This window comes from Pleurotus ostreatus (genome assembly GCF_014466165.1).
Source record: "Pleurotus ostreatus strain PC9 chromosome Unknown scaffold_8, whole genome shotgun sequence".
Classification (NCBI taxonomy): Eukaryota; Fungi; Basidiomycota; class Agaricomycetes; order Agaricales; family Pleurotaceae; genus Pleurotus; species Pleurotus ostreatus.
This window is the reverse complement of record NW_023503163.1, coordinates 2,641,313-2,664,403: the sequence shown is the minus strand read 5'-3', so window position 1 is coordinate 2,664,403 and position 23,091 is coordinate 2,641,313. Positions and strand designations below refer to the sequence as shown.

The 23,091-nt window shown below is 51.5% G+C and overlaps 6 protein-coding genes across 6 annotated transcripts; 3 read left to right on the top strand and 3 right to left on the bottom strand.

The window, feature by feature from the left end:
* Window positions 1–1,072: 1,072 nt before the first annotated feature.
* Window positions 1,073–2,806, top strand: PC9H_011204 (uncharacterized protein; the record flags this gene model as incomplete). Its single annotated transcript, XM_036780689.1, has 1 exon — window positions 1,073–2,806. One exon carries the CDS (start codon window positions 1,073–1,075, stop codon window positions 2,804–2,806), a length of 1,734 nt encoding a protein of 577 aa, XP_036628072.1.
* Window positions 2,807–3,151: 345 nt separating this feature from the next.
* On the bottom strand, window positions 3,152–3,852 carry PC9H_011203 (uncharacterized protein; the record flags this gene model as incomplete). Its single annotated transcript, XM_036780688.1, has 4 exons — window positions 3,152–3,220; window positions 3,283–3,333; window positions 3,390–3,638; window positions 3,700–3,852. The coding sequence occupies 4 exons, from the start codon at window positions 3,850–3,852 to the stop codon at window positions 3,152–3,154; spliced, it is 522 nt and encodes a 173-aa protein (XP_036628071.1).
* Window positions 3,853–4,921: 1,069 nt separating this feature from the next.
* On the top strand, window positions 4,922–5,830 carry PC9H_011202 (uncharacterized protein; the record flags this gene model as incomplete). Its single annotated transcript, XM_036780687.1, has 3 exons — window positions 4,922–5,008; window positions 5,069–5,243; window positions 5,553–5,830. 3 exons carry the CDS (start codon window positions 4,922–4,924, stop codon window positions 5,828–5,830), a joined length of 540 nt encoding a protein of 179 aa, XP_036628070.1.
* A 126-nt stretch (window positions 5,831–5,956) lies between these two features.
* Window positions 5,957–8,234, top strand: PC9H_011201 (uncharacterized protein; the record flags this gene model as incomplete). Its single annotated transcript, XM_036780686.1, has 4 exons — window positions 5,957–6,077; window positions 6,145–6,268; window positions 6,832–7,341; window positions 7,382–8,234. The coding sequence occupies 4 exons, from the start codon at window positions 5,957–5,959 to the stop codon at window positions 8,232–8,234; spliced, it is 1,608 nt and encodes a 535-aa protein (XP_036628069.1).
* Window positions 8,235–8,522: 288 nt separating this feature from the next.
* On the bottom strand, window positions 8,523–9,594 carry PC9H_011200 (uncharacterized protein; the record flags this gene model as incomplete). Its single annotated transcript, XM_036780685.1, has 3 exons — window positions 8,523–8,655; window positions 8,711–8,949; window positions 9,019–9,594. The coding sequence occupies 3 exons, from the start codon at window positions 9,592–9,594 to the stop codon at window positions 8,523–8,525; spliced, it is 948 nt and encodes a 315-aa protein (XP_036628068.1).
* A 2,654-nt stretch (window positions 9,595–12,248) lies between these two features.
* Window positions 12,249–13,082, bottom strand: PC9H_011199 (uncharacterized protein; the record flags this gene model as incomplete). Its single annotated transcript, XM_036780684.1, has 1 exon — window positions 12,249–13,082. The coding sequence occupies one exon, from the start codon at window positions 13,080–13,082 to the stop codon at window positions 12,249–12,251; it is 834 nt and encodes a 277-aa protein (XP_036628067.1).
* Between the last annotated feature and the right edge of the window lie 10,009 nt (window positions 13,083–23,091).

Here is a 23,091-nt window from a genome sequence, read left to right as displayed (position 1 = left end):
TTGTTTCATTGTCAGTCTGTTGACGAACGGCGTAGATGTGCGGATGCTGGAGTTCTAAGGCGTCTCCACGACGTTTGATGGAAGTCATCACGGACCGGCCCGCCTTTGTTTGGCTCCCGGCGCGTCGGAGTTTGTCAACTTGTCGGTTTGTATTTCCCCATCCTGCGAGTAGTGTTGGTTCTGCTCCATACCAATAACATATCTCGACAAGCTCTGCATCAAGGTAATTTCCTCGGATGCGTGTGAGAGCCTTCAAGGCCTCGTAGACGAGCACGCACTGCCGCATTTTGAGACCTCAATTTGTCAGGTTACTGCCGTGCGGGGTCCTCATGGATAACGGGAATTCAGGATTCAAGGCCGCTAGATCGGAAGCGAAGGAAGGGGGAGCACGGCACCAAAGGTACAGTGTAGCACTGTCTCTATTCTGAACCGCATTCCATTGAAACTCTGACACCTTCGATTCCAGAGCGAGTTCCTGGGTTATATTTAAAACACACAATGGCGCCCTAAATCGCTTTGGTCTTTCCGTTTGCTAGGCGCGTACAGTATTTTGGTCTATGCCATGCATTGTATTCCATCCATATTTGTTAGGCGAGTGAATGCTATTGCCTGCAATCGCCGATCAAATAGAATGACTCGCCTAAGTACAAACAGGCGTCGCGATCTGACGATATTGATTTCTGGCTGGCCTCGACATCGTTTACGTTCGCCACGATGTTGTACGCCGTCTATCCGGAGGAAGTCACAATCGATGATCTAGATACTGCCTGCCTACATCATCATAGCATATCCCGGCGTCTCTTCGCCATACAACTCCTTAATTGTGAGGTCCATTCCATCAGGAAATAGACGCCTGTGCACCACCAACAAGAAGGCATGGGCAGCAAAAAGAACGCTCCACCACCACCGCAAGCTATGCAAACTGTGGAACGAATCGCAGTGCTCAGATCATCTGTTCGTCATTTTCACACCTCGCACCAAAGCTTATTGGGGTCTGACCCAGGCGATTGAGTCAGTTCGAGTCAGGAGTCTGTGCGAGACGTAAAAGTGTGGGAGCGCTGTTCCCGTGGCCATGGGAGACCCCAAGTCAAGACACAGACCTATAAGTTTCGACCGCGCTTTCGCTTCCTCCATCGCATACCCCCATCGCAAGACCCTTCCAGCTGTTCGTAGAATCGCACTATGGGAACCAGAGGCCTACGGTAAGCATCAACATCTAGATACTGTCCGAGCCACTCGCAGACCACTGACCGTTATCTATATCATCAGCGTCTATCGTCATCGAGGGAAATTCTTTGCAATTTACAACCATAGCGACTCATACCCAGCAGGTCTGGGTGTGGAAATGGTGGAATCTATCCCTCGCGACCCCTCTACGTATGCAACATGGCTCGAGGAAACGCGGGCGAAGTATGATCGCCTCGGCGACGAGACATCCGAGCGCCCGGGCGCCAAAAGCGACGATCTGCAAATCCACGAAACACGGCCGACGACGGATCTCTTCGTCGAGTACGTATACGAGATTGATCTTGACGATGAGGTCTTCTGGATGAACGCGATGCCCATGTTCCGCTTGGATCGAATGCCGAGCCCAGAGGTGTTTCTCGAAGTGCGCGGACGCGACAGCTATGGTCAGTACGCGCCGAAGGCGAGCATGCCAGGCGAGCATGCATGCCAAATCGCCACTCCCTCCCAGACGCCCAGCGAAGAAGACCTCTCATCATACACCTCTTTCCTCAAACATGCGCTAGCACCATCTCCTCTTGCCGCTGACGTCTGCGCGCTTCTTGGAGTCTCCGAGGAGCCTTCCGCAGGCGAACACATTCGAATTGCGTTGTACGAAGTTATCACAGGGGGGCTGATGTCCATCACTGATTTCAAAACCGTCCTTCTCAACTCGCAACTAGCACGTGCACCACTGACCCACCAACCATGGATCACCCAAACTGCGAAAAAGCTCGTCGTGCGTGCCTTCGTACCTATGGTGTTCCACAGCGATGTAGAGCTCTCGGTGGAGGACCGCGTCGCGGAGCTGGAAGATGAGTCGGGGGCGGGAGGGTTGTTGTGGTTGACGTCGGATGTCTGCTTTGGAGCGGGCTTCCACCTGGACTACGACGACCACCTACGTGCGTCTATTGGGAAGATGGTGCGTGACATTCGTGAGACATCCCCGGCCAAGGGACTCGTCTACGGTGTCCTTTGCTCGGTTTTCCACATCGTCATTGTCAAGGTCGACACGGCTCCCGGGGGATCATTCGAACACACCTCCGCTCTGCAATTTCTACCATCGCGATTCGCCGAGTCACCGTCGACGCCAGGCATCACCGCCTTATTACGGTTGGCGTTTCGAGAAGATAGCACGCTGTGCGAGACGGTCCTCAGCAAATCACCGTTCAAGTCCGAGCCCCAGGCCGATTCGCCAACATACGTCGACAGACTTCAGCCGGAACTCGTCGCCCGTGTCGCGTCTTTCATTCCAGACTTGCGGTCCCTCCTCTCTTTCGCGACGTTGAGCGACAACACGAAAGCTCAAGTGAGCCCCGAATTCAGGTTTCCGTTCATCGGTCATCATCACCTTCTCGAGGCATTTGTAAAAGAAGATCAGTCCCTTCGTCAGCGCCTGAGAAGTAGGTCATTCGTTACAAGGGATGACGATGGTGATACAAAAGTGTGTCAAATTAATGGTGCACGTCTTGTTCGCATGCCGTGGGAGGACTCGCGCGAAGTAGAGGGTTGCTTCGGGATGTTTTCGCATGACACGAAGAAGGCAAACTATGTGCTCCAGGTAGAAGAGAGAAAAGCGTAGATTAGTCACTGGATTCGCTTTTTGTGCTCTCGTCTTGACACGAAATTCGTGGATATGGTCGTTTAGTCCTCTCTCCGTCGTTGTACATATATGTAGCTCCTTGGTGTACAAATTTTCAAAAAAGGGACTGATTATTGAGCGAGGATATGACTCAGTTTGCTTGATGCTCACTGTTTTAGCAACTCCCTCGATGAGATGGGAGTACCAACCATACCAGCGAATACTTACATTCAGGATGATCACGTTTAGTGCCGATACCGCCCCTCTCGTGAAAACCAATGTCAAATTGTTGAATTATTCGACGACGATGGCGACTACAAACTACACATCGTGGATTATGTATTTTCACTTCCACTGAACGACAGTGACGACGCCGTCGTCGTAATCATTGTCGGTCCACTCTTCGGACAGAAACTACGAGGACCCCAAATTCATCAGCCTTTAACGAAGTACAGAGTGAGAAGGCCGAGACGTACGACAGAGAAGTAATACTCCTCGTTATTTCCATCGTCGGGCTCCTTCTTGATCTACAATGTAAAGCATATGTAACCATGTTTCTCTTGCCCATGATAAGCACGCTTACAGTTACGGGCTTGGCCAACTTGGACGGCGCAAATGGGCCGTTGGGGGAGCGAGATGAGTGCTCGATGTATACTTTCACCAGCCTCGCCTCAGGCCTCCCAACGAACTTCCACACAGGCGAGCCGTTGGACTCGAGGGTCATGGGCGACCTAGCGCCGTGACCGACAAAGACTGACGACGCAATCTCGCGATTCGTGGCCTTGTCGATCAGCGTAAAGGTCGCCCTCTGGAATGCTGAGGTGTTCGTGATCTATCCAAGGAGATAAAAGTCAATGACGACGTTAAACCTTGAAGGAACCGGCACAACTTACAGCGCGAACGGCGCGGCGGAAGTTGGGCTTGATCTCGACTGTGTAACCAGTCGTTGGGGCAGCTTCCGTTCCGGCACTGGGAGCGGCGTTCGGCCCAGCACTAGGAGGGGCAACGGCAGCATCAGCTTGCGCGGCAGAAGGTGGCGCCGCCATGTTTGTTGAAATCAGTAGATATGACTATGGGTGGTTTGCTTCGAGATGGAGAACCTTAGTGTTCGCCAGTGTCCCTTTTACACTTGGAGGTATATGAAGTTCGAAGGCGCAAACCAACGGACACCAAGAAATTGTCAAGTCTTCGACAGCATGCGGAGACCAGGAGATCTGACCAAGATACTGAGATTACTTGATCCCGGCCTCGCGAACCTCCGTGTCGCTCCTTTGTGCCAACTCATTCAGGAGGCGCACTCTTAGCTCGAAAGAGCTAGCAGCCCCGACACTGGGTCACTGGGAAGCGACGAAACAATAACCAGTCGCCGCTCCATCAAAATTCCGGGAGGCACAGACGTTTTGGAGGGGGTATGCCGTTGACACAGTGTGGCTTGACGTTTCTCACGTCATGGAGCGCCTTGCGAGGTAGAATCCGGATTGCGTGCTAACTTCTAAGCTTGGGAGGCGCATCAATTATAGCGGGAATTGCAAATCGGCGGAGGACATACCTTACGGCACAGCTAGGTTTGATTCCGTTTCTGCGGGGTAGGGATGTGGCGGATCAACGTAGTTACGCCATTGACTTCAACCTGGTCCTAGTTGGACGTGGATCGACACTCAGCGGCCCCGTCTCTGACTCCGCCAAGGACACAGCCATACGCGGTTGCCTGTCGCGGAGGGCGCCTATGAATAATACTTTGCCCGTTTTAACGAAGTTTCAGCGGAAGCATATCCAGTGAGGGTCTGACATCCGACTTTGACGTCGGTATTCTGGAACGCAGGGATGGGGCAGTGACTCCGCCAATAAACGTCGATACTCGAGTAAGTCTCCGGTGATAGAATTGCAGCGGCGAGGGTCTATTGTCCGCCGTGAGATAGCGGAGGCTTTCGCGATGACGAGCAAGTCAGCAAGAATGGAGGGAAATACGACTGGGTCTGACATTTGTTTACCTAGTCCAGCGGTACGAAGGACTGGGGGCGGGACATATAAAGTCTGCGACTCTAGGTGAGTAGATTCTCAATAAAGCAGAATTAATCCGTACCCCGTCTACTTCACTACTCTACAGCTTAAACCATGTCGTCAACAAATGCTGTCCTCCCAGAAAAGGTAGGGGGAGTACACCTCAGCCTCGAACCGGGATATAATGGAGCTATTCGGGCGGTAAGTATACACTTAGCTTCATCTCACAATGCTCAGACACTCACCAACGTATCCCGACAGAGCGCAGCCGTCCTAGGACATTGGCGCCGCGCCATCGTCACCATGTACGAGAAGAAAACCCGCCGTATCATCTCGTGCACGACATTCGTCGAATATCCGGCGGGGAAGATGACGCTCGAGACAGCAAAGCAAAGCCTCCGGTTTGAGTTGGGACAAGGAGTCGTCCATTCGCGCTGTGGGCGTAGTAAAGAGAGAGAGGGCGTCAAGGCTTCTGACTGTGTGACTAATTTTGTGATCGTGAGAACTGCTGGACATCGCAAATTGCAATGCTCGGTTGCGTTCAATCTGGAAAGGACAACGCGCATCATGGATTCCCCACTACAAGGGTTCCCAATATATTGTAATGGGGGCTTACACCGCATTGCCATCCTCTCATCAAAGCCAAGGCCTGCCTGCGTCCGTCCACCCTTCACCGGCATCGCTGCTCACGCCTGCGCCAATACAGTCCGCCACATTGTTATGAACGCCTGATCAATAACGATAGACTCGCTCACGTTCAACGTAGCCAAGACCCACACCGCCAACGTTGACAACCATTACAGGCGTACCCATGCACGCAGGCCCAGGCTTGAGGGCGCCGTTGGGAGTATCCACCGCTCCTTCATCTTTGATCCTCGTCCCCGCCCTCACATCTACGGCTCCAGGGCGACGTCAAGCAGCTGCGAGCAACCCACGCATGGCGATGACGACGTCGTCGTCGAAGGCGGCCACGGCAAGGCCGCGATGCGCCCTATCCAACACCCTGGACAGCGATGGGCGTAGACATGCGGGGTCAAACATTCGCTGGCGTCCAGGAGCATGAACAACCATCTGCGCCGTCGGTTCGCCTGCAGATGTAGAACACAGGACCACCGGGGGCGCGCCCGTTGCCACGACCAAGGGTACGCGATGCGGCAATCGACGATTGTGGGCGAGGAATGGCTCGCGACGCCTTTGGTGCTCGTGGACATGGGAGACGGGCTGCGTGCCGTGAGTTGCGAGGGACACGATGTGACATGTGAAGTGTCAGGTGAGTGAACGGTTGGGTCGCGGCGTTAAACAGAGTCACTCACCCGCCGATTGTTAGTGCGTTCTAGGTCGCCCAAGTTGGGTGTTGGAGTGTTGCGCTGGTGGTATCCCAGCGCCCCCGATGCGGCATCAGCTGTGGCTACCGCGACTTCTTCGAGAACGAGCAACCCTAGAAGATGCAGGACAAGGCGTGTAAGTTGCCGTCGTCGTTTCCGGCGTTGACGAACGCATCCACCCCAGCGACTGGCATCTTGCTAGTCCCATCGCTGTGGAGGATAACGAGCGCGACCACTGCCACTGCCACTGCCACTGCGACGTGCAGCCAACACGAAGGGCCGGGCTCAGACGCAATGGGGGAAGCGAGGCGGCTAATGGACGGTCATCGGGAGAAGGGAGAGAGGGAGACCGTCCAAACTCTGACACCCAGCACATGTGTTTTAGGAACATCTCGGAATTAGCAGTTAGAGGCTCTCGATCATGATCGAAGTGAAGAAATACACGATCACATTAGGACGCTGTTCAGCTCTGCGTACACGGAGAATATATATGTATCCCACTGCCACCGTAAGTACCGAGATCGAAAGCTCATCGTGCACCCAGGCTTGCAATTAGCCAGATACTACGTACCTACTTCTTACGTAAATGTTCCGACTTCAACCAGTCTCATTTTTCGCCACGTATGCACACCGCCAGCTTCATGTTGAGTACACTTTTCTGTGATGACACGGGCATATTGACCGGCTCTCAAACTCTAGGATCCACAATACACCAGGAAATGAGGCTCAGCGCGCCATCGACGAGGAGATTATCGCGCTCACCGCCGAATGCGAAGCAGCCATTCGTGGATTGAAGTACCAGCGCAACCTGTGCAGCGACATCTCCCGCCTCCCTCCTGAAATCATCGTCGATATTTGTCGGTTTGCCAAAAAGGGAGGCCCCCAAGACGCGAGGTGCTACCAGGCGGTGTATGCTGTTGCAGGCGTATGTCGGCAATGGCGCGAACTTTTACTCGCAACGCCGGACATGTGGAACATCATTGACCTGAACGCTCATGATCGCGCTTTGGAATTACTCAAACGTTCGAAGTCTGCCCCCCTACAAATTCGCTTCCGGGGGCCCGTCTTTGAATCTCTGTCCGACGTGAACAGCGTACCGAGCGCCGCTAGGGAACTTGTGGCGAGGGCCGTTGGAGCGGATTCTGGGCGCATCAGGGTACTCGATATACAGACCTTTACCACGACTGAGCTCATGAACCTAATGCGCTTGTATGTTGGAATCCCTCCGATTAACGGCCACCATCCGTAGCACATTGCAGACTAGTACTCTACAATACGATATGCCCTCTCTACGCCGTCTCGACCTTCACGATGTTGTGATCAATAGCCCCCTCCCATTCCTCCCTCGCTTGTCATATTTGAAACTCGTCGTCAAGTCGACGGACTTGCTCCCTTCGCTTCAAAACACCCCACATTTGGAAGAGCTTGACGCCTACGTTTGCAAGGGCCAATACACCGGAAATCCTGTTGCTCTCCCGAAACTGGCGACCCTTATTATCGTGGCTGATGAGCTAGAAGGGGCAGTCATACTATCCAACATCGAATACCCCTCCATTACGCGTGTCCGCTTCAGCAATTTGGAGCGGCCCACAGGCGACAACAACCTTTTTCATCTTGTTGAAGCCATTCGTCGCTTCGCAAACCCCAGTGCCCCTCCGGTCGATACTGCGATCATGAATTCCTCGGGGCTCGGTGACTCGTTCAAAATGCATGTCGGGACTCTTGGAACCAGCTCAGGCCGTGCCAACTTCAGCCTCGAACTCAAATTGAGCGATCAGAATGGCCAATATCTTCCATCGTGCCTGCGATTATGCTCCGCCTTTTCGCCCAAGAGGCTAAGGTATCTGAACGTTGGCGGCTGGCTTGGGTTATCGGTTCTGGACTGGCGATCCCTATTCGGCCACTTCCAAGGGGCTCAAGATCTGTTTCTCGACACTGTCCAAGTGCAAGCGTTTCAAGCTCTCTTGAAAGCGCCGCACCTCAAGCGACCCCATATCCTGCCCAACTTGCGGAAGCTTCAGGTGTTCCGCTGTGGACTATACAGGCGGCAATGTACCATACCTTCGTGGGTTTTCTCAAGGAACGAAAGCGCTCGAAAGTAACTGTGGAGGATGTAACCATAGACGATAGTTATATCAGCAAGAACGAAGCTAAAGAACTACAGAGATTGACACACGTCCAGTGGTTTCCACCGCCAGAGGGAGAATGCGGTCGACGTCGGCAGTATTGTTTATAACCATGAACACTTTCATGAACACTTTCCATGGATACATAGGAGCCCCAACAATTCCTTGGGTAGATATTATGTGTTTTTGTCATTATGCGAAGTATGATTGCACCTGCACATTGCTGCCCGATCCATCCACCGAATCACTCCATTCAACGAAAGCTCACTCAACCCCTGCAAACCACTCATCTTCGAGCAGATCCGTCGCCGTCGCCCTCCCATCTGGATTTAACCGCAAGCACCGCCGGATGAATTCTGATATGGGAAGGATGTCGTTCCAAGACATGATCTCGAGCCTGCCAATGTTGTACTCGATCCCATAGTCGAAAATGTGGGGGTCGCCGCACAGACGGCCTGAGTAACATCAACCTCCACGTCAGACATGCTGGATAGCGGGAAAGGATAACGCTGTCACAGTTGTCGAGGTGGAAATAATCGATTGCATTTGGCCACGTCTTGAGCTGCGCCGCTCGGAACAGCTCCCCGATTTCGAGAACCATCTGGTAGAGAGGGTTCCCCGTCTCATAGAAGCCGTATACGTTGCTGGGGCGATACGAGAAGAGTGCGCGGGAGGTTACTAGCTCGTATACCTACCCAACGGCCACCCCGTCATAAGCAGGAGGTAGTGATTGATGGCTGTGGAGGAGTAAGGTGCTTACAAGACAGCCGAATGTCCATATGTCCGCTGGCTTGTCCCATTCACTACCGAGGAGGACTTCGGGTGCGCGGTGCTGGGGCGTCGTGATCGTGCGGTTGGCATGGAGTTTGGAAGCCTGTGCTGGAAGCGCCGGATGAGCATAAGTCTCGAGGAGATACGAATGGAGGACGAGCTCACCGCTACCGAAGTCAGAGAGGACGTATGTGGCCTTGAAAGCCTCTTCTTCAGAGGGAAGTTTCATAGGCTGGGATACGGCCGACTGAACGATGCCGTCACTCGACATTTCCGGAGGGTTCCTACGTGGGGGGTCCCATTTAACCCACTTATCGATATCCTCCTTCGTGGCTCCTGTCGTAAACAAGATATTGTCCACCTTTAAATCCGTATGCACGATGTGGCGTCCACCTTTAAATCCGTATGCACGATGTGGCGTCCATGCGCAAAAGCCAGTCCGCTCAGGAGGTGGAGTGCAACATGCTTTGCCAGCGGTAGGGAGCCTGAGTGGGATGGTGCCTCGGGATTGGAGGAGCGCTTTGACGTCGCCACCGTATAACGGCAAGACAAAGCAGCGGTGCATTCCTGCTGAACCTCATCCTGGCATCGTGAACTCCTTCGCTAGTAAGTAGGTGCACGCAATGCTCAGACTGCGGGTTGTACGAGAGCAGTCTGAGCGCGTCGGTCTCCCAGGTCACGGCGCGCTCGTACATCTCCACCGCGTGCCCAGTCAGCACCCTGATTGCCACATACTGGTTAAGCCTACTCGTCGGGTCAAGCATCATATAAGCCGAGCGCCAAGACAGACATTTAGGAAATGTCAAAGGCAGAGAAAGGGATAGCGCACACATTATCCAGCGCAAGCCAAGTGCTGGAGTGCATCCCCCAGCCGAGCTTGCGCGCGATGGTATACCGCTGGTCATCTCCGATGTGTTCCCCGAACTCAAGTTGGGCCCAGCCGTAACCTTTCTCCGCGGGCAAACCCAACCCCTCTGATTTGAACGATAGGTCAACGACTTCCTTACCGTCCGCGTCGACAGAGAAATGCTGTTTCGTTGGGCCCCTATTCGCTGCGGGCGTGGTTGCGGTAGTACCAGCGGAAGACATACGGCGAAAGGGGGGTGCTGGGAGAGATCGGGATACAAGGAGTGCCCTCAAGCTTGGGCGAACGCCAGTCGCATTGGGAAACTTGATTACGGGCACCAGAGATCATGTTGAAGAGATAGTAGAATTGTAATTTTCACGTTTGTGTGACGCCTTGTGATCTATTCTCAGAGGCTCGACTGTCATCCTCTCGATATAGAGGTTGGTCCACAGCCTACCTTGTGACGCGTCCCAATTCCCATTCCCCCCAAATTCCTCCTTTCTCGATGCTGTCGACGAAACCCTTGCCTCAACCTACTGACCTTATGTTGCTCGCGGATCGACCTCGACTGCATTTCTATGACGCACACGCGGGTGGTAGACTCGGGGTACGCTAGGCGTAAGAGGATGAACGTTAAACGTAAAGGGTGCGAGACTCGGTGCGTTCCTTCCTCACTCAAGTACTCACCCGTCGTGCATCATTCATTGGTATCAAGGCCTCTGTCTCATCGTCACCACAAGCTTATTGTCGAACATGATCAACAGCCAAGGGTTCTTCAAACAGCAAAACGCCTCAAGGACATGGACATTCCCTTTCTGCTATGCTACCTTCAAAACGTTTGGGATACCTACCCGCGGTGCTCTGTTGGATTGCATAGAATGCACTAGCAAACCGCGCTTCCTATCGAGGCGGCGCACTATACGCGGCGGCCATGTATAGTATAATACTTATTCCTTTAATGCTTACTTCTCGCTTACCGGCTAATATAGTCCCATAAAGCATGTCTTATTTAGGCTATACATACAGTACAAATACAGTACGATATCATAGTGCCACCTCAGTCGATTCCCATCGTACTGAGCACCTTTATTATTCCACATGCTCTACATTCACCATTCGTTCTGAATCTGTCTATGACGTGATCCCCCCACCTACACCAACGCACTGCCCTTGCCGCACTACCCGTCGACCTGCGCGACATCTGCATACCCAATTCGCTCTAACGGAGCGAGCCTTTCGTGAATCTATTCTACTCCGCTGCTTCTTTTGTGCCAAGCTCCCCTTTAATCTGGTTGAGGGCTACAAGACTTACCCTTCTCATAGACAGCCCAGAAACTGTGCAGCACATACTGCTTCCCCTCTACCGCAGCCGCAGAAGCTTCGTCTGTTCAAACGCCGCCATTCACTCTTCTGAAGCTAGTGATTTAGGTCGCCTGGTGGCATAGCTTGTCTCCTCGCCGAATCGCTTGCTACCATTACTGATGTGCTCCGGTTTGCATTGTTCATCCTCTGTATATTGGGGGCACAAAGACACGGTACATGACAAATCATCATCCCGTCATACGCTTCCAGCAACCGTGTTCGTGCGGGGAATCTGCATGACTTGGGTGAGTGGGCCGCTGCCCGCTTGGCACGGCGTGTACGAGACCGATTTCGCATTCGAGTGATTCTAGCACAGACGTTGACGCACATTGGTATATACGAAACAACTAAGACAACTCTTGCCGTGCACGACAGTCCGTCTTTATAGCGACTTCCATGCAACCCTCATACAAGCTCGGCCACATGATTTTAAAATTCTGCCCTCCCTCCAGATACTATACCATGAATCCCTGATACTCCCCTTAGCTTAGAGGACAGGTGGGCGGGCCACAGAAACATCCCTAAAAGGCCAACATATATTATGATATCACATGATCAGTTTATGCCCAGCCATCAGCGCCTAGCGCCGTCATTGGGGTCCGACGTTGTAGTCTTTGTAATAGTGAACACCGGATTCCTGATAGTCAAGGTCAGACCCGGTGTAACGCTAGCGGGATTTCTCACGGTAGCGCTACACGGAGCAAGTATGAGATGGAGAGGGAGTAGAGTTAGTCCTCGAGGTGACAGGTGTAAACCGTGGTTATTCAAGGGAACTCTGCCCCATATCTACATACAAGCTGGGTACTTATAGGAAATACGGGTGGTCCAAATATGAGCAAAGATTAGGAGAAAAAAGGGGATAGGGTGTAGTACCGAATAAGGAAGTAAAGTGACGCCCTAGAATTAGGCGGACGTTACATATGCCCTCCCGAACAAGTCTACTTGTTCGATGCATGTGGGGTTTGTGGGATAATGTAAAAGAAACACGTATGGACGTCGACGTCGAGGCTCTATTTTCTGTTTTTGAGCTCTTGTTCGAGGATCAATCCCTGGTTGAGCAAAGCGCGCGTCATGAATTCCTGGGCAGTAGCGAGGCCATGGTTATGGCGCCCATTCTTGTGGAATCCCTTGGATCGGGATGGCTTTTTGGACGAGGTGGATGCAACAGGGGTGTTGTGAGGGTTAGGAGGGGGAGGTGTTTGTTTCTTGACGTGGGGTATGCGACGGGACATCATGTCTTGTTCAACATGATTCTTGTAGCGGGGATTATGAGCGGTCAACCCGAAGAAAACCGGGCCAGGAGTTTTTGAACCAAGGGGGTATACGAGCGTCCCATCGATGGTAGGGAAACGAAGGTGTTTCGGGACTAGTTCCTCGCTGTTCCAAGCAGCAGCAAGAAGGCTGTACATGGATGTATCATTTGACGTGTGGAACACATGGTTTTTTCCTTCTCGCAATTCCTCGCCTTTCCGGATTGCGGCCCATATCTCAATAGGGAGAAGGGTCACGGAGAGTTCTGTGGTAGGGTCGTAGATGTGGAGCTCAAAATCCGGTTCCTCGCCGTAGGTAAAGTTTTTGAGTTGGTCCCAGAGGATCGGTTTAGTGACGACTTGGCGATCGGTGATATATCTGTCGCTGAAAGGGACAGGAAGGGGAATGAGAATGTTGGGCTTAGTGTGTTCGTCAGGCGATGCGATGGGGGAGGAGGTAGGTTCTTTTGGCATTGATGGCAGTTCGGGACTGACAGTGGGCTTGATGCCGAACATGGCGTCCAATCCGTTGGGACTGTTGGGTGCAGGGATTTTGCTCATGTCGAAGAGAGCGGAGGAGCCGTTGGTGGACATGTGGTTGGGGCAAAAGGGAAAGAGGGGTCGGAGGTATCTAGCAATAGTTGTGTCTGGAAAGAACAACGAAAGGAGATCGTGCTGTGGGGTGACGATTGGGAGTGGGCGTGGTTTAAGTAGTTTCTCCTGTGGGTCGGTTTTGGGGTATCCCGAAGTTGTAAGGGGACACTCCTATTTTCTCCTATTCCCCCTGTCCCGCCCCCTTCCTCCTCGTTCCTTTCCCCTTTCCTTCATTCCCTTTTCTTTCCTTTTGTCCCCTTACCTTTCCGCTTCCCTTCCGTTCACTCCCTTTGCATCCGAGCCCCGTCCGGTGACTCCGAAGTCTTCCCGCACTTCGGACTCGCCTCAGACTCGCTCGGACGCTTCGGACTCGCTCGGACTCGTAGATACACTTCAGGGCTCGTCCGGGCTACCTCTATCCTCCTTTCCCACTTCATTACTCCTTGTCCCCACTTCCCCAGGTCGCTGGCACGACTCCTGTACATTCCCCTTCCACTTCATTATCACATGCCCCCTCGTACCTTGTGATATTCGTTCGTACCTGTGGCTGGTGTACTGTACAGTTACCCTTCATTCCTCCCACGCTACTACAGTATATACTTCGCTTCCTAGCATGGAGAATCCTTATCCTGTTCTCTTTGGATTCTCCCTCTGCTAGGTGAGCAGCTCTCTCATGTATTGTAGTTAGTCTTATTCATTTCTTTGGATTCTCCCTCTGCTAGGCTTGCACTGTACGGCTATCTTGAGGTTGCCCTTACAGAAGTGTTGAGCGAGATGGAGGCCAGCAAGACTTGAGGGTCATCTGGGGGCGTTCCCGTTCCGGTAGGGAGGTCGGTGATTCCCGCAATTCCCTGGGTGTCTAGGTAAGACTGCAACGCCTGTAGATGCGAAATTTTGTCAAAGGGCATCCAGGTCTTGTCACCAGATTTCCACTTAATCTCGAAGAGGGCCTTGCTCCCTTTTCCGGTGTGCGACACTATTTCCTCAACGGCCCATTCAGGGTCAGAATCGTCGATCTCAAAGACTTGGGTGTCCAATCGTCCGGGGAACAGTCGGTCATCGTTGGGTATGTGAATGCGCAAGAGAGATGCATGGAATGTGTTGTGTATACCCCGTTGTCGTAAGCGGGGGGGAGTTCAACTTCAAATGTTTCGTTGTGGAAGCTCCTTACAATGGGATAGGGTCCGATGTATTTAGGCAGGAATTTCCTTACAAGCCCTTTCGGGAAGCGGATGTTTTCTGTGGAGAGATACACTAGATCGTGGACTTGGAATGGCACTTGTCGCCTGTGATTATTGGCAGATCGAGTTTGCTTAACCTGGGCGGCCAGGATGGAGTCGTGAGCTGACATGATGGCATTCTTTAGCTGCTGGGCGAATACCTTGACTCCTGGGTACTCAGTGGCCTGGGAGGAGTCCCAAATAAAGGACCGCGGCATGCGTCTGGTGTTCAAGAAGAACGGGGCGAACCCAGTTGAGTCCGACCGAGCCAGATTGATGGCGAATTTGATTGCTGGGAGCTTGGTCACCCAATCCTTCTGGTTGGGTCCAATGCATTGTCGAATCATTTGGGTGATAGTACGATTAGCCCGTTCGGTGGATCCATCTGACTGCGGGTGGTAAGCACTTGACATTCTCAGTTTCGTGCCTATGAGCTCGTGGAGCCGTTTCCAGAAGCGGCTCGTAAATAAAACATCTCGGTTGCTGACGATTGACTTGGGCAGACCATGATGCTTATATACTTCGGCGAATATGAGTTCGGCGACATGTCGTGCAGTGTAGTTTGTTCGACTTGGAATGAGGTGTACCATAGCCGTGAGGAGGTCTATAACGACTGTGATTGAGTCGTAAGCCGCGTCTCGATCCCTCGATTCCGGCAGTGGTCCCACGAAATCAATTCCTATAGCTTCCCAGGGGTGTTCAGCTACAGGGAGAGGGTGGAGGAGGCCATAGGGCCGTTGGTTATTCGGTTTACTATGTTTACATGTCATGCAGGTATCACAGTAAGTTTGGGTATCGTGCACCATTTCCTTCCACCAGACGTGGTCACGAAGGTAGTCCAGGGTCTTCTTTGCCCCTAGGTGTGCTAATAGCGAGTGTGCTTCTGCTATGACGATTTCTCGTATGTTCCTTCCTCTGACAAACAGGTGGGGTATGCACAGCACGCGGCGTCCTTGGTGGTTGAGGTAAACGAGTCCGTTTTCAATAGAGAAGTTGCGAAACTCGTTGGGTTTCTCTGTGATACCTTTGAAGGTTGGGTCGTCGGAGTAGCGATTTCGAATTTCCGCGAGTAGGTTTATGCCCTCCGAGGCTTGTCGGACAATGTCCACCAGGTTATGTGGTGTATGTGGTGGTTCGTTTGGAGGTGATAGCGTGGTGTTTGTTTCTGTGGTACCTCCTGATTGTAAGGGCAACCTCAAGATGGCCGACAGCGCAGGCCTAGCAGAGGGAGAATCCAAAGATAGTGAATAAGGCTAACTACAATACATGAGAGGGCTGCTCACCTAGCAGAGGGAGAATCCAAAGAGAACAGGATAAGGATTCTCCATGCTAGGAAGCGAAGTATATACTGTAGTAGCGTGAGAGGAATGCAGGATAACTGTACAGTACACCAGCCACAAGTCCGAACAAATATCACAAGGTACAAGGAAACATGTGATAATGAAGTGGAGGGTAAATGCACAGGAGTCGTGCCAGCGACTTGGGGAAGTGAGGGCAAAGAGTAATGAAGTGGGGGAAAAGGATAGAGGTAACCCGGACAAGCCCCGAAGAGTATAGATGAGTCCGAGCGAGTCCGAAGTGTCCGAGCGAGTCCGAAGTGTCCGAGACGAGTCCGAGCGAGTCCGAAGTGTCCGAAGTGCGGGAAGACTCCGGAGTCACCGGACGCGGCTCGGATGCGAAAGGAGTGGGTGGAAAGGAAGTGGAAAGGAAAGGGAGCAAAAAGGAACGAAGGGGAATGAAGGGAATGTAGGTAAGAGTCCATGGAATGAAGAAAAGGAGAGAAAATAGGAGTGTCCCCTTACACTGATGGGTACCCAGGCGCTCCTTCCCAATTTAGAAGGTTGGGTGCTGTTGCGGAGTTACCGCGGTCATTGCTTGTCGTCACCCGTTTGGCTGGAGGTAGCTTGATAGTGAGTCTCTTGGACTCTGCTTTGTCGCTGTCTTTGATAGCTTTGCCAGTCCTGCCCTCCTTTTGTTCTCCAGGCGGGAGGAGGACGAAACGTTTGGTACTCCTGCGTTGCGCAAAGTCCGCGCTGGACTCGACCCTGGGCGGTGTTTGAAGGGCGTCTTTTACGTCCTTCGTTGGTTCCCTGGCACTGGCTGTCGTTTGACGTGGTTTCGAAGCCATCATGGCTTCTAATCCCACAAGTATGGGCATCACAGTTAACGTGGTGTCGTCCTCTTTTCCTTCAACCACATCAAAATAAGTGTACTCGCTGCTGGCACGTACGGTCCCTGGTGCGTCGTTGGAGTAGATGCGAGAAAGTGCATCACTAACAACATTCTCTACCCCAGGGATATAGACTGGCTGGAAGTCGAACTCGCCTATCTTCTCCAGCCATCGTGCTTGTTGTCCCGTCAGCGTCTTCTGATTTAGCAGGTGTATTAGGCCCTTGTGGTCCGTTAACCAACGAAAAGGGACGCCTTGCAGGATATTGCGGTGTCTAAGCATGGATTCGATACCTGCGAGCATTTCGATTTCGTGCACTGCATAGTTTTGCTGTGCAGCGTTCAGTTTGGCGGAATAGAACGCCGCTACTTTGGCGTTTCGCCAGTCGTCGCCTTGCGCTATGACTCCTGATATTCCGGTGGCGCAACCATCCGTTATTAGCCAAACTTGAGGTGAGTCCTTGCCATATTCAAGAGGTTTGCGATGATGATCACGCCAGGCATGTAGCCGTTTCTTTACATCCTTGAAGGCTCGTTGGTGGGTAAATTCCCATCGAAATGGGACGGTATCCCCCGTGAGGGAAGACAAGATGCCCATCGGGATCCTGACCCCTTCAATGTTATCCGAGAGATACCCAACCGCTCCCAAGAATCCCTGTAGTAGGTCACGGTTCGTTGGTGTCTTCCAGGCCAGGATAGAGTTTACCTTACTGGGGTCCATCTTTATTCCTTCGCTGTTGACTATATGTCCTAGGACGCTTAATTCCTCAACGAGGAACCTCATCTTTTTTTCGGACAGATATAGCTGTTCGCGTTGTAGGACATCAAGAACTTGTTTCACATGAGAGATATGTTTACTCAATGTATCGGAGTAAATGTAGATGTCGTCTAGGTATACGTCCATGAAGACTCCGATAAAGGGGGAGAATAGATGGTTCATTAATGCTTGGTAGGTCGCTGGTCCATTACAGTCCCCCTGTTGTAGTACTTCACTGACGATGTTCCCGTTAGGGGTTGTTACGGCCGTTCGTTCTACATGTTCAGGTACAACTCGTATTTGTTCATATGCGTCACAGCCATCTAATGATGATACATACTTATGTTTTGCCACTCGGCGTAGTATCCCTTCAATGTCGGGTAATGGGGACGTCATTTTACGTGTGTTAGCATTTCGTTCACGGAGGTCAAAGACGGTGCGAAGGAGGGTTGTCCCAGGTTTGTAGATTAACAACATGGGCACGGTATTACTTGCATTGGTGATCCTCCAACGTCCTGACTTAATATACGCTGCCCATTTCTCATTCCACTGTTCTCGTAGGGGATCAGGACAGCGGGCAGGCCGCCAGTGGTAGACTTTGTTTTCGTCAATCAGCGGGATTGTGTGGTTGATGTCCCGTAGTGGGGGGAACGGAGTATCTGCGGCACGTAAGCATGATGGTTTAGCATAGTCAGTTAAATGCTGACGTGCCTTTTCCAGGTTACTTTCAACCAGCTGAACCGATTTCGAAGAGAGCTTAGTCACCCCTTCGCCGTTGAGGGGCTGGGGTGTGTTAGAGCCTATGACAACGTGAATGGGGTTAACTCCCAAGGTAACCTGGTGTTGAAACATCCAAGGCGTACCTAATATTACGTCGTAGTTGGCAATATTGGCCACGTCAAAGTATCTGTCAGAGATGGAGTTTTGGTACGTGAGTTTGACTTTACACCCAAAGTTGATTTTAGATCGGGATCCCTGGACTGCCAGCTGGAGAGCTATTGGCGTTTGGAGCTCGATTTTTCGCAGACCCAACTGCTCGACTACCGTTGTGGACAAGAAATCTCCTAGTGATCCGGAGTCTAGTAGAGCGCGTACTGGGTGTCCGTTTATGTGGACCGTCACTACGATGGGTTTGGGGATAATCCGGGTTGCGTCCTTGGTTACTGCCGCATTTCTTTGTAGGGCAGCATAGGTTCCTCGCTCGATTTGTTGTCCGTATAGATTGACTGCGTTGATGAAGATATTGGTGCCCCTGTCGAGGTTGGTCCAGGGGCTAAGTTCTACGCTCGGATTCTTGATACGATCTTCGCCATATAGGGTGTGGATCATATCGAGGTAAGTGTCTTCTCCATGTTTAGTTGATTGCTGACTGGATAAGTTTGTTAGTCGCTTATTGTACCACCCGATCAAGTTGAACCATTTGTTGGCCAGAAGCGTGCGGGGAATCATGATTCGGAGATCACGATACTCATCCTCTATGAAGTAATTATCTGGGTCTTTGACATGGTATCCGACATTAAACCTGGCGTTAGGATGATCCAGGTTGAACTCCTTGTCTCCGCAAAATGGTGTGTTACGTTGGAGATGGATAATGGCGGCTTCCCGGAGGATGTCCGGGATCGGTCCTGGGCTGATCAAGTACGATGCCTGGCTTTTCGCAAGTCCAAAGAATTTGCAGCATTGTACGGCATACCAGTGAGGAAAGTTGAAATCAGGGTCCCAGAGAAGGTGATACGGTATGGGAGTTCTCCGATTTTTCTGCCATCGGTCGGTGATTAACGCATCTGAGTTAGATATTCATTTGATGGAAAACCTGATGGTGGTTAGCCCTCTATAGTGCCACCTGGGTTGTGATGGAAAGGGGTATTCCACATCCCCTGGGAAGCCTATTGCCTTACCCAGGTCTTCCAACGCGGCTCGGTTTGCAAGCAATGCTTGGTCCCCCATGGGGACATACTTATCCCAACTTCGTGGCAGTACTGGAGGTCTCAAGAGACTGTCAACTATATCAGCCTTAATTCCTGCCAGATCGTTGATGATCTCAGGGTTCGCGTCATCGTCTAGACGAAGGTGTGTAGCGTTGAATTCTAATTCGTGCAGGACTTCCTCAGCTTGGTCTGTTAGTTTCTCGTGGTTTTCGAAGTCAATATCAATGGCATGGGATGGAATACCCGGAGGGCGACCACCGTTTGGAGATTTTACTGAGTCCAATGAAGGGCAATCTTTGGACATATGGCCTTCCCCTTTGCAGCGGAAGCACTTCCCGGTTCTTCGGAGCTCATCGAGTTCTTTCGTGGAAAGGGTCGTGGGGAGCCTGTTTTTCCCTTTGTCCGTTCGGTTGTTGGGTTCCTTTGGGCGTGAATCCCTTTTCCGTGGAGGGGGGTTCTGGTTCCCGCTGGAGGAGCTACCAGGAGTACTCCTGTTCCTTTTTCCAGGGTCGTTTCTGAATTGGGTAGACCTATTGCCTTTTTGTGATTGGTGCTTGTTGTCAGGTTTGTCCCCTGTTTCTCCTGTTTGTCCAGGGGTTTTACGGTTATGGCATCCATATCGAACGCTTTCTACCATTTCCAGCATTTCGGCTGCCGCGACCACATCTACCCAGCTGGACACGTTTGGGTTCAGCTTTTCCCGGTAAAGTTCGGCACGAATATAGGCTTTCATGCCACTCCACAATTTAACAACGCGTTCCTGCTCGCCAATTGTCCCCACAATTTCGAATTTTTGTTTTAGGATTGCGGCGTAGTCCTTAACAGAACGGGTGCCCTGAGAAAAGGAATCAATTTCCTGTCTGGTCTGTTCAAGGAGATCGGCAGGAAAGCAGGCATCAATTAATCCTTCAAAGAATTCATCAATCGTCCATTCAGACATGTTCAGGGACACTTGTTGGGCGTAGAAATCATACGCTGCTCCTTCTAGGAACGATGTGATCGTTCGGATCCAATATTCTTCGTCTACTTCCCCCTGTTCAAGATAGGCAATGCTTTCGGTCATAAACCGGTATACGAGTGTCAGGTTAGCTTCCCCGTTGTATCGTTTGGGGGGAACCGGTTTCAACAGAGATTTTCCCTTTTTCTTAGCGTGTCGTTTTTTCTTGGAGCGCTTTTTTCGTTGAGCGTTCCGCGAGGAGTCAGATGATCCATTAGAGGATGACGCGCTGGTGCTGGAAGACTCGCTACTGTCATCAGGGTCCTCAGGCCGGTGGTGTTTGCGATCCGCTAGACTTTTCAAAGCCTTTCCAACGAAACTTCCAGCGGGAATCTGCTGGCTGGGCAAGTAATTTGATTTTCGAGAGATTCTCGGCTCAACTGATTTCTGTTTTGCCTTTTTGGTAGATTTCTCGATGTGATCGCGAATTCCTTCGGTGACCGGGGTGCGTGATGAACGAGTGAGCCGTCGTAACTGATTATTTTCATTCTCTAGTTCCGCCATTCGCTGTTTCAGCAATACAACATCCGGATCAACGGCAGGTGGGTTAGTTTGGTTGTTCCGGGTTAAAGCCTCAGGTTCTTGGAATAACTTTTTATTCTTATTTCGTTTCAGAAGTAAATTATACAGCTTCAACGCTTCAGCTTGGGCTTCTGGGTCCAGGTTTTCTCCGTCGAAATCAACATCTCCCCAGTTGCGAGGATCGGGGTATTTGCCTTTATCACCAGAAGGTTCGATATTCAGCTCGATTCTTTGTTCAGGAACATCAGGGTCGCTCGATCTTAGCAGGCGCTCACGACGTTCCAGGATTTCCCTCTGGGAGTTTATTAGGTTTTCATATGCCAAATCAATTGTATTGTTGGAGGATATTGGACTAACACCGGGTCTTAGTCTATCTATCGAAGGCGCACTATGGCGACGGCGTCCTCTACCAACGGGGATCCACTGTCCACCGTTGTCTGGCTCATTGACCTCATCCTGAGGTTCAATGTTTCTTGCTATTCCTGCATCAGGATTAGCGGCGTCGTCATGACTCATTCCACCGTCGGCAACATTGTTGCCAACACGTGAAGCATCAGCTGCACTCTGATTTGCGGCTGGTATGCGTGCCCCAGCAACATCAGCGTATGATCGCTTGTTGTTCAGGGTAGAGGCTCCAAGGGTCGGAGATGGTTCTAGAGAAATGGGGTCAGCATGCGGGGAGGAAAGTTCGGACTCGCCATTGCTAGGCGCAGCCTGGCTGGCGGTCCTGTTGCGCAGAGGGTATCTTGACATTGTTTCAAGTATCGAGTATAGGTTCCAATCAAAAGACTAGAATTTTGAGTCGGGTGCCGGAGGATTCTCAGAGGGCCAATCTGAGGGGACCAAGTGGCGGGGAATTGAGATGTAGTTTGTTGACGGTTAAGACGACGTTGAGAGGTTTGGTTCTGTCAAAAATATGTAACGCTAGCGGGATTTCTCACGGTAGCGCTACACGGAGCAAGTATGAGATGGAGAGGGAGTAGAGTTAGTCCTCGAGGTGACAGGTGTAAACTGTGGTTATTCAAGGGAACTCTGCCCCATATCTACATACAAGCTGGGTACTTATAGGAAATACGGGTGGTCCAAATATGAGCAAAGATTAGGAGAAAAAGGGGGATAGGGTGTAGTACCGAATAAGGAAGTAAAGTGACGCCCTAGAATTAGGCAGACGTTACACCCGGAAACTACCAGCGCAAAGGCTCGAAGGAGGTTGAGAGATGTCAAATGTTGGTCATACTCAGAGGCTTGACTCTGATTGCGCGGAACAAACATCAGCAGCAGCACATCAGATGCCTCACCTCGACGTCAGTTTCTCCGGACATTGCGCACCACCGCAAGCGGATCCACACCACCAAGACAAGCGAAGAGATGGAAGGCGTGGAGGGAGGTGTGACAAGCAGCTTCAAGCACCTGAAGGTGTAAGCTCACACCAGTCGGTAGAGCCAGTCGTCCGAGCGGAATAAAAATTGATTGAAGTGTACGGTAGTGTATTTATTTGTGTTGATCAAACAAGTACGAACATGAGACTCGACAAGGTCGTGGATCGCAGTCGAAGGGGTTTGTCAAAAGAGCGGCCAACAGTTACGATGCGGCGCCAAAACAATAATATAAATGCGAGGCGCTCTCATTTTTACGTAACGAGAGCAATATTTCAAGCCAATGAGGAGACGGGGACATTTTTTTTGGAAAAATAGAGACAAATAACGAAGCAACCAATCAAGACCCGAATAAACCGGGGTTAGCCAATGAGTGGCCTCGAAAGTGTGCCTGTACCAGCGCCTAAAACAAGAACGTACAAACGAAAGCCTCCATTTCATTTCGGTCTCGTAACCAAGAGTCATGCTCAAGATCCATCCGTGCATTCCTTCTCGTGCGTTACCCATTCTCGATATCGTTTTCAACCCTAAATGTAGCAGCATCGCGATAGGTTCCGAGAAGCTAGATCTTTATCATCGACGGCTTCGACAATCGAACTTTGTCCATGGGCGCAATGGTTGCTTTATGTGCGCCACAGACCGATTACTGCATACAACGGATCAGTGGTCGCAATCGCGAACTCGTTGTGTCGTCTCTATGCAGAAGCCTTGAAGAATGCACACGGTAACACAGGTAGCGCTCCTACGCGGGCTACGCAATCCCACTACATAAAAGACATAAACTTCTTCCACCACAACGCCTCTCCCCTCGGAGTAAACATTCGGAGATGCACCGGGCACCAGCAGCCGTCTTCGCAACTTCGCCAGTCTTTATTGATTTTCGTTCCTTGACCGTTCCTTGACTTCTCAGGCAGTCCGCTTTTTGGCATGAATGATGGCTGAAAGGCGTTCGAGCCTGGTTCTGGCCGTGCCGAACTGGGGGCCATCTGGTATTTAACCCCTCGTTGGGTAGATGCAAGGCAGCACTTTACGGTCTTTCA